A 13,086-nucleotide genomic window follows, 5' to 3' on the forward strand; every position below is an offset into this window, starting at 1 on the left:
ACACCTCTGGGAAAAGTCAAAAATGGTTGTCTGAAAATTTCTACGACTTCACCAGTCCAAATGTTTGGCCTCCAAACTCCCCAGACCTTAACCCCATGGATTATTTTGTATGGGGCGCAGTTGAAAAAGACACCAATCGCACTTCCAGTAATACAAAAGCCCAGTTAATGGATAAAATTAAAACAGTTTTTGCGGCCCTTCCCAGGGAGACTGTAGCATCAGCTTGTTCGAGGTTCCGAAGCAGAATTGAAGCTGTGATTGATGCTAATGGTGGTTATTTTGAGTAAATCTTGTTGATAGTATTGTAATTAACTCTGCCTGTAATGTTTTTTTGTCAATTCATTAAATTTAATAGATACAAAGAAGATTTTCTTTTTCCTTACGAAACTGTCAAATTTATCCTGAACACCCTGTATATATATATATTGATGTTTCTATGTATGTTTTTTCCTATTCCCAGATTCTGTTATGTTTAACATAACATATAAAAGTACAGTAACATAAATTTCCTTAAGATTACAAAATATGTGAAGAAGAAACAAATGGTGCAATGATAAATGTGAAGAGGAAGTGAAAAAGAAGAAACAAGACATCGAAAAAAAAGTTCCCAAAATCCTATGGACCATCAAGCAGAGCAGCAATTTGATAAAATTAACATAACATAGCAGTCCGATTAAATTAACATCAAGTGATATAATAGAAAATAAAATTACAGCTAATACAAATTCAGAAGTAACATACTGAAACAGCAAAAATTCTACCAAGAAATCAACAACCAAACTGGACATCACATGAACAACTGTTCAAGATAACACTAGACAAATGATTCTATGAACACTGAAATCACAAGAAGGCAGAAAACTGGAAAGAAGGTAAATACTATTGGAACTACTGGCCATATTTATATTCTGAAGAAGAAGAGCTACCATCAACAAATGAGAAAAAATAAATAAATATCAGGTTCAAATTTCTGTGACTGAATTATTAGGTAAGGGAGGAAAAGAGTTAACTCTCACAAAAATGAATGAACTAATTATACTATGGGAAAAGAAACCACAGAATGAAAGGGGTCAGTAACTATATAAGAAAGGAAACAAGAGTAAGCACAAGAATTATTGAGAAATTTCTCTATGCTACAAAAATGCTTAAAACATCCATATACTAAAAATATATAGAACTAGGCTGGATTTAGATAAAATAGATCAATGATTAATTTTTTTTTATCTTCATGTAGATACCAGGGGAAAAAAAATTCAGATACAATTGATGTGTCCCTAATCTGCTTAGCTGGGGGGGGGGGGGGTATAAAGCTATGAAAGCATTTGAAAAACATGTGAAATTGTTGAAATATCCCATAAATTAATAAATCTTGTGGGGGAAAAAAAACATGCATTAAATACAACAGAAATAAAATTCTTAAAAATGGAATTAAATCAGACTTCTTCCATATGATAACAGACAGATGCCTTATCACCAATGTTATTCAACTGCAAATACAAGACATATTTTCTAGTCCTAGAAAATACTAATTGCATATATATAATGATTTTGTAAAGAATCAAAATAGAAATGCTGAAGAACAAAATAGAATCTCGATATTCTGATTATATTGATCTACTAGAAGTGATCCAGAAAAACACATTTGTTTAAAATATATATAAAAAAAAAAACACTAATTGAGGATATTCGGCCTTATAAGAGTGAGAGAGCATCACAGGAGACAGTGGAGAAGAATATGAAGCTAAATTTCACAAAATAGTGAATAATATTCATAACTGAAAGGCTGCTAATGCACAACAGAGACTCTTCTAACCCAATTCCCCCACCACACACCTTTATGTGGTGCAGCCTGGAGAAAACAAACAGGGGCTCAGATAACTGAACATTGACAGTATAACTATAACATCTGAATTGGAGGAAATGTCATTCCTAGTGGAAGGTGGAAGCAAGATGAAAGCCTCATTTTGGCTGATAACCCAAACTCGAGAGAAATCATATTACACAAAAGTCTCTGCAGAAATTTCACATCACACAGCCGTTTTAGATAAAGACCTATGAACTAATATTTGTGATTAAAAGCAGAAATGGAAACATCAGAATTGCCACCTGGAACATTTGGAGTATAACACACAAACAAAGAAGGAGAACTAGATGTGTAGAACTAAAGAAGGCAAAAGTTGATTTGGCAATAATTATTATTATTATTACGAGACACCTCCAGGGAGTCCAAAGACTCATCGAGGGAGGGACCTATTCCACAACTCTCCATCTCTGCTACTCCTTTCATCATATACACCAACGCCATCTACTGTCGACCACCACCACTAGTATTTTCTATAGACAATCACGAACATCCATGCCCACGGCGGGATTCGAATCTGCAGCCTTTTGGCTGAAAAGTGGATATGCTAACCTCGGCCAACCAGGTCAGCTGAGTTGGGAAATAATAAATGAGAAAAAAATAATTAGAGGAACAAAAGGATCAGAAGATCATATACAGATATACTATGGGGTTGGAAGAGAAGACAGATTTAGAAGAACTACTGGCCATACTTATATTCTTTGCTGTGAAGAAGAGCTACCATCAACAAATGAGAAAAAATAAATAAATCTCAGGTTCAAATTTCTGTGACTGAATTATTAGATATGGGAGGAAAATAATATGGGCAGAATTAGGATAAAGAAATACTGGAAATAAAAAGTTCACTATTAGAGCAAAATATTATTAGAAACAAGAATAAAAACAAAGAGGATATTAACAATTATAATATTATATTACTATAAAAGCATATGCACAAGTAGAAGGTGAGATGAAGAAAGTGAAAAATCTTATAAGTTATTATAAGCTAGATTAGATAAAATAAATCCAAATGATTCTATATTAATAGCAGGTGACTTAAATTCAAGAATAGGTAATACCATCTGTGATGGGAAATTGTAAAGAAAACAGTCTTAATAAAAATGGAAAGATTAATAAACTTTGCATCTTACAACACTTCAAGAATAACAAATATTTTTTTTAAGACATAAAAGATGATCATAAATTTACCTAGGCAGCTAGAGATCAAAAATCAATGGTTACTTGTCAGCCAACAATAAAATAGGAAAATTGATAAATGATGCGAGAATTTATAGAGGTTACAATATTGAATCAGATCATCATTTAGTAATTGGAAATATAACAATATCTCCAAGTTCGGTAAAGAAAATAATGAACATATACATGGGAATGAATATGTATGACAGGGGGGGGGGGAGTTCTGATAAACAGCAGAACAAAAATTAATTTTATGTCTTCTTATATGTCCTATAAGAAACCCAACAAGTTATTACAATTTGATGAAACATGGGGGTTAATGACTTTTAAGATATGTTCTTTCTTGTAGCTTTATCAGTTACTTTAATATAATTTTTGTTCTAGGTGTTTATCAGAACTTTCCAGGCCCCCCCATATATGAAATTAAATCTCATACTAGAAACAGAAAAAAAAAAGAAAGCATAAATAAATACTTTAAAGAAATAAAATGGAAAGAAGAAGAATGGAAAAATTTGACACTAATCATACAAGTAACAGAAAACAGTCTAGGAATAATTTGAAAAAAAATGGAAAAGAAAACAAGGACTTGAAATTTGGATTGATGAGATCAAGTATACAACTGAAGATTTAAAAAATTAATAAATAAATAATAATAATTATTATTATTATTCAGGCCTCCATGGAGTCTAAAGATTCATTGCGGGAGGTCCTTCCTAGGGAAACACAAAGTCCGTCAAGACTCATCGTGGGAAGTCCCTCCTAGGAAACACAAAGTCTGTAAGGGAAAGATCTGTAACACTTTTCCCAACAGCAAGGGAAAAGTGTGCTATTCAAATTCATTCAGAAATCATGAACTAAAATATCAGGAATTTTTTTTTTATTATTATTATTATTCAGGCCTCCACAGAGTCAAGACTCATTGCAGGAGGTCCTTCCTAGGAAACACAAAGTCTATCATACCACTCCTTAAACTCATTGACCGTTCTCGCTTTCACCACTCTATCAGGCAAAGCATTCCATAGTTCAACCACCCTCCATGCAAAGAAACCACTCCTCACCCTCTTGCTCACAGCTTCCTTTCGTAACTTCCAGGGATGGATCCCTCATCATCACTCCTTCCTGCTGTTCCACCAAGCAAAAGAACTCTCCAGTGTCAACCCTGTAACCACCTCTCAACAGTTTAAAAGTCTCAATCATATCACCTCTCCTTCTATTCAACAAACTCTGCAGTCCACATTCCCTCAGCCGATCCTCATAACTAACATTGTACAGTCCTGAAACTATCTTTGTTATCCGCCTTTGTACCCTTTCCACAGTTAATTTAGAGATGAATGATAACTCTTTTATCTCTGCAGGTCAGCATCCTTCTCATTATTGCAGCAATCCTCTGTATTACCTTTACCACCTTTGCAATATGTCCCCTGAATTTCAGATTTCTATCACTCATCAACCCCAGATTTCTTGTCCCCTACTTCCTCCAGTATAGCTCCTCCAATAGAGTATGTAGCATCTATTTGATGTGTCCCAAACCTCAAGACCTCACATTTTACTGCATTAAACCAACACCCCCATTCATTAGCCCATCTGTCTAGCTTATTCAAATCCTATTGTAGGGCTACCACATCTGCACTATTAGTAATAACCCTTTTATCTCTGCAGGTCAGTGTTCTTCTCATTATTGCAACAATCCTCTGTGTTACCTTCACCACCTTTGCAATATGTCCCCTAAATTTCAGGTTTCTATCAATCAAGAGCTCTGGGGACAAAAGTCCCCAGATCTCTTGTCTCCCCTACTTCCTCCAGTATAACTCCTCCCATAGAGTATGCAGCGTCTCATCGATGTTTCCCAAACCTCAAGACCTTACATTTTGCTGCATTAAACCGACACCACCATTCATTTGCCCATCTCTCTAGCTTATTCAAATCCTCTTGCAGGGCTACCACATCTGCACTATTAATAATAACCCTTCCCAGCTTCACATCATCTGCAAACAACTGGATATCCCCCTGCAATCCACTGACAATGTCATTGATATAAAGGTTAAACAATATAGGTCCCAGTACTGAGCCATGTGGGACCCCACTTGTAATCCTCTGCCTCCTTGAAACTGTCCCACCCATGTGCTGCAACTTAAATATCAGCTTATCATGTTGTACCCTGTCAAATGCCTTTGCTAAATCCAAGAAAATGGCAGTATATGCCTTTCCCTCATCTACTGCTCTTGTAAATAAATAAAAAATAAAATCATACCCTAAAATCTAAAAAGCCATAGCTCTTGCACAAGCAATATATATTGGAGAGAAGAGATGATTAACAATAGATAGATTATTACTATTATAAACTTTGGCAAGGAAATAATCAGAATTATTTAACAAACTGATAATACTCTTCCAAATATTCAAAGATTACATCAAAAGTTTTGATATAATCTTTGAATGCTTGAATCATTTCTAAGTTGAATTCTCTTATTTTCTCAATTACTACATCAGAATAATTAAATGAAGCATTAAAAGAAATAAAAAGTGGAAAATCACAAGAATTTCTTCTTGTGATTTTCCAATAGAACTTATAAAACATGCAAGAAATATATTTTACAAAAGATTCTTAGATTAATAAACAATATATCAAGCATTGGAAAAATACCCAATTTTGGAACTGTGTGACTGTAATCCCTATCTTTAAAACACGAAGTAAAAATAACTGTCAACTACAGAGGAATAAGTTTATACATGGGTTAAGATATATCACAAAATACTGAACCAATTCTATTCTAGAAAAAATAATAAATTAAAAAATAATGGCTTTAGAAAAGAAGATCACGCTTTCCATCAGGTTTCATCTTGAATGATTGCTTAGCAATTCTCTCCTCACCCATTCTTTCCACATGTCCAAGCTATCTCAATCTGCTTGCTCACATTTCATCAACTAGAACTGGGGATCTATAGAGTTCATATAGTTCTTGGTTATGTCTTCTCCATTCTTCTGTTGTATCATCTCTTACAAGTCCATAGACTTTTCTGAGGATTTTATTTTCAAAGATCTGTAACGCTTTTACATCTTGGTCTGTCATGCTCCAGAATTCTGTTCCATACGAAACAATAGGTCTAATGATTGTCTTGTATATTTCTGTTTTAACTCTGCTTGATAGAGTTTTGAAAGATAATAAATGATGTAGTGAATGATAAGATCTATTGGAGGCATGTATTCTAGCTTTTATTTCTGTACTAATTTTATTATCTTGAGTAATCAATGTTCCAAGATATTTGAAGGAGGTGGTACTTTTACATTTCTGGTTATCAATGGTAAAATGTTGATTTCCCCCTTGATTGTGATTTCTGCATACATTAAAATATTTGGTTTTATCCTAATTGATTTGTAATCCTAGTTTTTCAGCAGCAATTTTCAGTTTTCTAAATGTTGTTCTAATGTCTTCAGCATTTTTTCCAATATGGCATATATCAGATTCAGCATCCAGTGACACCAAATGTGAATAACAAACTAAACTAAAATTGCAATTTTTTTTTTTTTTTTTTTTAATGTTGGGCCCATATGCAAGAGGTTGGCTGGTCAACCTATAGTACATTAGTACCGTATACGAGTGATGGGTTGTGAAAGGAGAAACTTGTTTACATTTGATTTAAAACACCTGCATATTGTATTCCTTGGGAAATATGTCAGGTAGACTGTTCCACAATACTGCAGTAGCAGGAATGAATGAGGAGGAAAAGAAACTTGTTCTGTGGGTTTCGAGGTGTGCTGTAAAAGGATGTTGGGTGGCAGCTGTACATGTTCCAATTGGTTTAGTACAGGTGGGGGAATTATTGATGCTGTTTCAGATGAACATTTCACGTGAAAGTATATATAAAATATACGGATTGCAGAGACCAAGCGTCTATGTGAAAGTGAGGGGAGGGAGTTGGTGAGGGATGGGTCATTTATTAATCTAATTGCTCTCCTCTGTATTGAGTCAAGCATTTTGAGGGTACTTTTTGAAGCCCCACTCCAGATGTGAGAGCAGTATTCGAGAGCTGGGTGGATTTGTGACTTGTATAGTGTTAACAGCTGTTTAGGGGTGAAGTAATGTCTTGAGCGAAAGAGAAAACCTACTTTTTTGGAAGCTGAGGATGCAATGGTTGTGATGTGTAGGAGAGGCTTGCTGTGAAGGTAATTCCGAGAAGAGAAATTTCTCTTGTCTGTGAATTCGAGTGTCATCGAAAACAATGCTGGGGGAAAATGGTTCTTTTTTGTGAGAAATAAGACAGAACTGGGTTTTAAAGTTGACAAGGTTGTCTGAGCTCCATTGGTGGATGACTTGGAGGTCGGAATTAAGGGCAGCGGTAGTTGATGTCCTGTGGGTTGAAGTGAGTTGTGTAGAGTAGGGTTTGTCAAATGAAAGGGAGGAATGTAATGTGCTGTCATCTGCAAAACTGTATATTGGGTTAGAGGTCAACTGAAGTAGATCATTGATATATATAGAAGGAAGAGGGTCGGTGAGAGAACTGAACCTTGAGGGACCCCGGCAATAGTTGGATGGTGAGAGGATAGGGAGCCATCTACCATCACACACAGTGTGCGTCCAGACAAGAAGCTGGCAATCCATCTGCAGAAATCCTGAGGCAGTCCAAATGATGGGAGTTTGCTTAGTAAGCCTTTGTACCAGACTCGGTCAAAGGCTTTGGAGATATCGAGTGCAACTACTTAAGATTCACCAAATTTTTCCATAGTGTTTGTCCAGTGATGGGTGATGTATGAGAGTAGGTCTCCTGTTGAACGGCTTTGACGGAATCCATACTGGTGGTCGCTTAATAGCTGGATAATTTCAAGGTAGATTAGGAGTTGAGAGTTGATGATTTTTTCCATTACTTTTGATAGGACTGAGATGGGGCGGTAGTTAGATGGCAGTGATTTGTCACCCTTTTTAGGAATGGGTTGAATATAGGCCAGTTTCCAGGTTTTGGAATATATATATATATATACCAGAGGAGTAAGAGAGTGTGTACAGGTGGCATAGGAGAGGAGTCAGTTCAGATGCACAGACCTTCAGGATAATTGGAGGAATTCCGTCTGGGCAAGGAGACTTTTTAGTGTCTAATTTAGACAGCAGGTTTGTGATGTCTTTTTGGCAAAAGGATACAGGGAGCATTGTATGTTGGGCAGTTGGAATGACTGGAGGGCATTTGTCATTGTCAGTTATGTGTGCATTGGAGGCAAAGTGTGCTGCCAGGAATTTAGCTTATCATACTATCATCCGCAGATGGCAATTGAGCCATCTGGGTATGAGAGAGGTGGGAATAATGTAGGGCAAAAGTTACGGCCAATTGCCTTGGCAAGAGACCAAAAGGCTCGGCTGCCATTTGGACAGGCTGCAAGCTTCCTGCTTTAGGCCTCTTCAGATTCTGTTTTGGAAGTATTGATAATTTTCTTGCATTTGTTACAGGCTTCAGTATAGGTATTGAATGAGGGTGGGGGTTCTTGATTTGAGCCAGTTGTGGTATGCCTGATTCTTCATTTGTATAGCCTTGGCACATTTTTTGGAAAACCAGGGTTTAGTTAGGGGAAAGCAGGTCTGAGTAGTGTGGGGAATATATATTTTCATGCTAGTGAGGATCATTTGGTGATGCATTCAGTGCATATGTTTGGACTGGAAGACCGGAAACAATAGTCTAACCATGGGAATGAAGCATAGTAGTCTTGGAGACTGTCCCATTTGGCACTGTTATAATACCTAACTACTCTTGTGCGGGAGTGACAGTGTAAGCGTTGTTGCATGGGGGAGGAGATGAACATTAAGTTGTGGTCAGAATTGCCCGGAATTGTCAGAATTTTTGAACAATAGCGCTGGGGGAAGGTGAGATTTGAGGTTCTGTTAAGAAGAGTAGGTGGGGTTTGGTGGACTGCAGATGGTAGTGGATGCTATTAAGGTTGGAGTTGAGGCTGCAGATGTTGGTGAAGTGGATATGCAAGGTTCTGTGAGGCATGGATTAGTTCATTAGTTCATTTTTGAAAGGTAATGACAAGAAGCATACTGAATATCATATTATGACTAAAACATACCTTAACATTACAGATTTGAACAAAACATAGTGCTAATAAAAGAAATTAGGATCTTTAAAGCAAGATGACTAGGATGTTGAAAGGAAAATGGAGATAACCAGGAAAAAACGCAAAATATACTTATCCAACTGAAAAAAAAAAAAAAAACCCTAAAAGAATGTCTTCAATGATGCTGGAAAGATAACATATGAAAGGGACTGAATATCTTAGACATCAATAATAAATTTAGTTTAATCCTTTACCCAAGCATAGGCAAATAAAGTTTGCACCTGAAGTAGTTCAGGACTGAAGCAACTCATAGCAAAGGTGGACAAAGCTCTCATCACTCCTTGTCTCAGTATCTCCCATAATGCAAAGCACATACTGAGACAAGGAATGATGAGAGCTTGGCCCACCTTTGCTACGAGTTGCCTCAGTCCTGAACTACTTCAGGTGCAAACTTTGTTTGCCTACACTTGCATAAAGGATTAAAATAAATTTATTATAGTCTAACCAAGTGGAAAATAAACTTCCAACATCTTTCTCTAAATCCAGAGTAAATTAATAATAAGGTGGTACACCTTTAGGCAACTCATATAAGTAAATATGACCTCTCCATTGCTTCTGCCTTGGTATCACCACTTCTGGGTCTACCTCCCACTAGCGAGACCTCAATAAAGGTCAAAACCGGGCCCTTCCCTTAATACATAGCATTATATGTGTCCACAAGGAGACATGCTTTGCATTATGGGAGACACTGAGACAAGGAGTGATGAGAGCTTGGTCCACCTTTGCTACGAGTTGCCTCAGTCGTGAACTACTTCAGGCGCAAACTTTGTTTGCCTACATTTGGGTAAAGGATTAAACTAAATTCATTATAATCTAACCAAGTGGAAAATAAACTTCTAGACATCAATAGAGGAGAGCAATGCTTGTGACGAAAACTTAAATGCTCAAACTAATAAGGATGATAACAAAACTAATTTACAAATTTACTTTCTCAATAGATCTCTTGGAAATTTCTACACTTCAATTTTTTTGTTTATCCTGAGTAATCCTCTGTGAATATAATTTCATAATATTTTAAAACAAAATCATCAATAACTTACCAGAAGTGCTTGCCCATCAATGTGTCTGTTCTGAAAGGGTATGATGCAGTCATCTAGCTGGAACTGTGAGAAAAATTAGAGAAAACTAATCTGAAAATGAACTTTAAATGAAATTCTGATATTCAATATTATTTTATAATAATTTTTATTTATTATATGATGATATTGTATGTAATTTCAGAATACAGAATCGGCAACAGAAGGTTACATATGACTGACATGCAAAATTTCAGATAATCATTATAATAACTGCTACTATTGAACAGCAAAGCTTAGTTGGAATAGAACTGCCCCAGTGTCACAAACTCACAAGGCTAAGAAATCAATAAAATAAACAAACTGCTGGCCTGAGTAGTTAGCATATCTGTTCTCCAGCCAAAAGCCACAGCCTTTTGGCTGGAGAACAGGTATGTTCTTCATTCCCAAATCCTATGAGGTATGGGAGGGAGTGTCTATACAGCATCCAGTGACACCAAATGTGAATAACCAATTAAACAAAAATTGCAAATTAGTTCATTAGTACAAGAAGCATACTGAATATCATATTATGACTAAAACATACCTTGACATTCTGGATTTGAATAAAACATACTATCAGTATTACCTCTAAGTCTCCATGGAGTCTGAAGACTTACTACAGGACACTTGCAGATCACAATAACCCATATCTTATCTTGAAGACATTCACTGTTGGAGCATTCACTACTTGCAATACAAAAAAAAAAAAAAAATCTCCTTTTCACTTACTCATGACCTTTGTACAGTTTCCAGGAATGACTTTTCATTCTCCCCATTCCTACCTTATTGCAATAGTTCTGCTGTATCTATCCGATAAGCTCCTCTCCCCAACTTATATAACAATCATACCACTTCTTCTATCTACAAAATCCTGCAAGCCATGTCTTTAATCTGTCTTCATACGCATTCCCAAGACCTGAAACAGTGAGAGTTATTCCCCTTTGAACTCTCTTTCTCTCTGTTTCCTTATTGTCCATAACCAGGTCACCATATCTATGCACAGAAAGCCAAATGTGGTCTGATCAGTGTCATATATAGTAGAACTATCACCTCCTTATCTGTACTTGTTCTTCACATTATAACAACAATTTTCTGGGTAACAATTATAACTTTTGTGATATACCCCCTGAACTTCAGTTCCTTATCCACCAAGTTTTCCAAATCGCACACCTCCTCGCATCATGAATGGTAAAAGCAATATAGGTGTAGCAAAAGTAAGAAGAATAAATGTGATATAATGGCAATAAAAAAGAGATACAAAGCAGAGATAGTAAGATAGAGGAAGATGCAAAGGAAGAATGGCAAAGAAGCTTGTATAAAAGATATGAACATGAGTGAGAATATTAAAAAAGGAGTGGTATGGTTGAGGAATGAACTGAGGCACATACAGAATGAAATAGGGCATTTAGAGATGGATGGTTGGAGGTGTGAGAAGGAAGGTGCCAATAGTAGAGGAGTCAAATGACAATAGTGGCTGAGAGAAGCAATGATAGCAAGATTGGGAGTGATAAAGACTAAGTACAGAAGAGTTGATCGTGGTAGCAAGAACACATTATTTGTGAGGAAGTTCAAATCATCTCAGCATGGTATTTCAAAGTGTTGCTAGAGATAGTGAAGTGGAAGAGTGTATAAGAAGTTGAATTGCAAGTGTGTTGCCAAGGTATGATAGAAGCTGAGAAGAAGGGCAATGATTATGAATGGCATGATAGATAGAATGTGCAAGAAGAGGAAATACCTGGACATTCTTGAAAGCAAAAATGATAGAAGAGAAGCAGTTTATCATAGGAATTTATCACATTTAATTATTGAATGGATTTTTAATAGGAAATTTATGATAAGATCAAAAATAGCATAAGATTGAAAATAATGCAGAAAGTGAAGAACCCAAAAATGTATGAAGGAATAAATTTATATAAATTACAAAAATGGAACATGAATAAGAACATAACATGTTTCCAATGATTTGGGGGTGAATAAACTCATCACTGAAACCATTTCATCCCTTTTATTTCAGATACTTCTGGTATTTGTAAACAAACACAATAGTTCATGTTTAGGTCTATGGCCTGTCCTATCCAAGCCATATGTTGGTTGTGATTTCCAAACCTATACCTTCCAAATCACCTTTATCACCACTTACCACATATACCTGTTCAGTCTCCACTTCTCTACCCACATTGCATTATACTCTATCTTCACACACACACACACACACACACACACACACACACACACACACACACACACACACACACACACACACACACACTGCCACTTTCAACATTCACTCTCTCTATGCTATGTCCCACTGTCCAACTGAGTTCCCCCCCCCATTTCCTCTTGTATTCCCATTCACTCTTCCTCTCTCACACTACTACTGTTTCCACTACCAAGCACTTCTGTCTCTTCAGTACCACTCTCCTCGTTTTTCTCTTCATCTCTTCCTTCTGATCTCTGGCACGCATCACACACTGTACTTGCACATACTATACTTTCATCCAGCAACACTTTCTCCAAAGCCATTTAAATGCAACCCAATCATGTCTGTATAATTTCATTCTTCCCTCAAACACATGTCATACATCCACAAACTCTATTCCCTTCTCCTCACACAGCTCTGCCAGCATACCATTCATGATTTTGGCTCTCCATCACAACTCATCATCATACCTGGGTAACACACTGACAACCTTTCCTACTATACTGTTATCTTTGACTCTTCTCAATAGTCTCCTGATATTTGTCCTCACATCCTTCTTATATCCAGTTAGATCATTAGTTTTTTGGATGCTAAGAAGGTTATTGATGTGATGTGTTTATTCCAGTAGAGATTACAGTTAAATATTAGTCCTAGAGAGATCTGATCTTGTCTGTTGATTTGTGTATTA

At 36.3% G+C, this 13,086-nt stretch overlaps 2 protein-coding genes across 4 annotated transcripts in view; one reads left to right on the top strand and one right to left on the bottom strand.

The window, feature by feature from the left end:
• LOC150110523 (uncharacterized) overlaps positions 1-13,086 on the bottom strand; it is a 245,728-nt gene that overhangs the window by 207,260 nt on the left and 25,382 nt on the right. For both annotated transcript variants that reach the window (XM_090399580.1, XM_090399594.1), the window contains one exon: positions 10,181-10,243. In XM_090399580.1, the coding sequence (XP_090255706.1) occupies positions 10,181-10,243 (63 nt within the window). Of the gene's footprint in view, positions 1-10,180; positions 10,244-13,086 lie in introns of those variants that run through there.
• Positions 1-13,086, top strand: part of LOC150110524 (transmembrane anterior posterior transformation protein 1 homolog) — a 222,130-nt gene that overhangs the window by 54,303 nt on the left and 154,741 nt on the right. The gene's annotated exons all lie outside the window — the stretch shown is intronic.

The sequence above is a fragment of the Typopeltis vanoorti genome, chromosome 1 (assembly GCF_054136105.1).
Source record: "Typopeltis vanoorti isolate ZY-2024b chromosome 1, IOZ_Tvanoo_1.0, whole genome shotgun sequence".
NCBI lineage: Eukaryota > Metazoa > Arthropoda > Arachnida > Uropygi > Thelyphonidae > Typopeltis > Typopeltis vanoorti.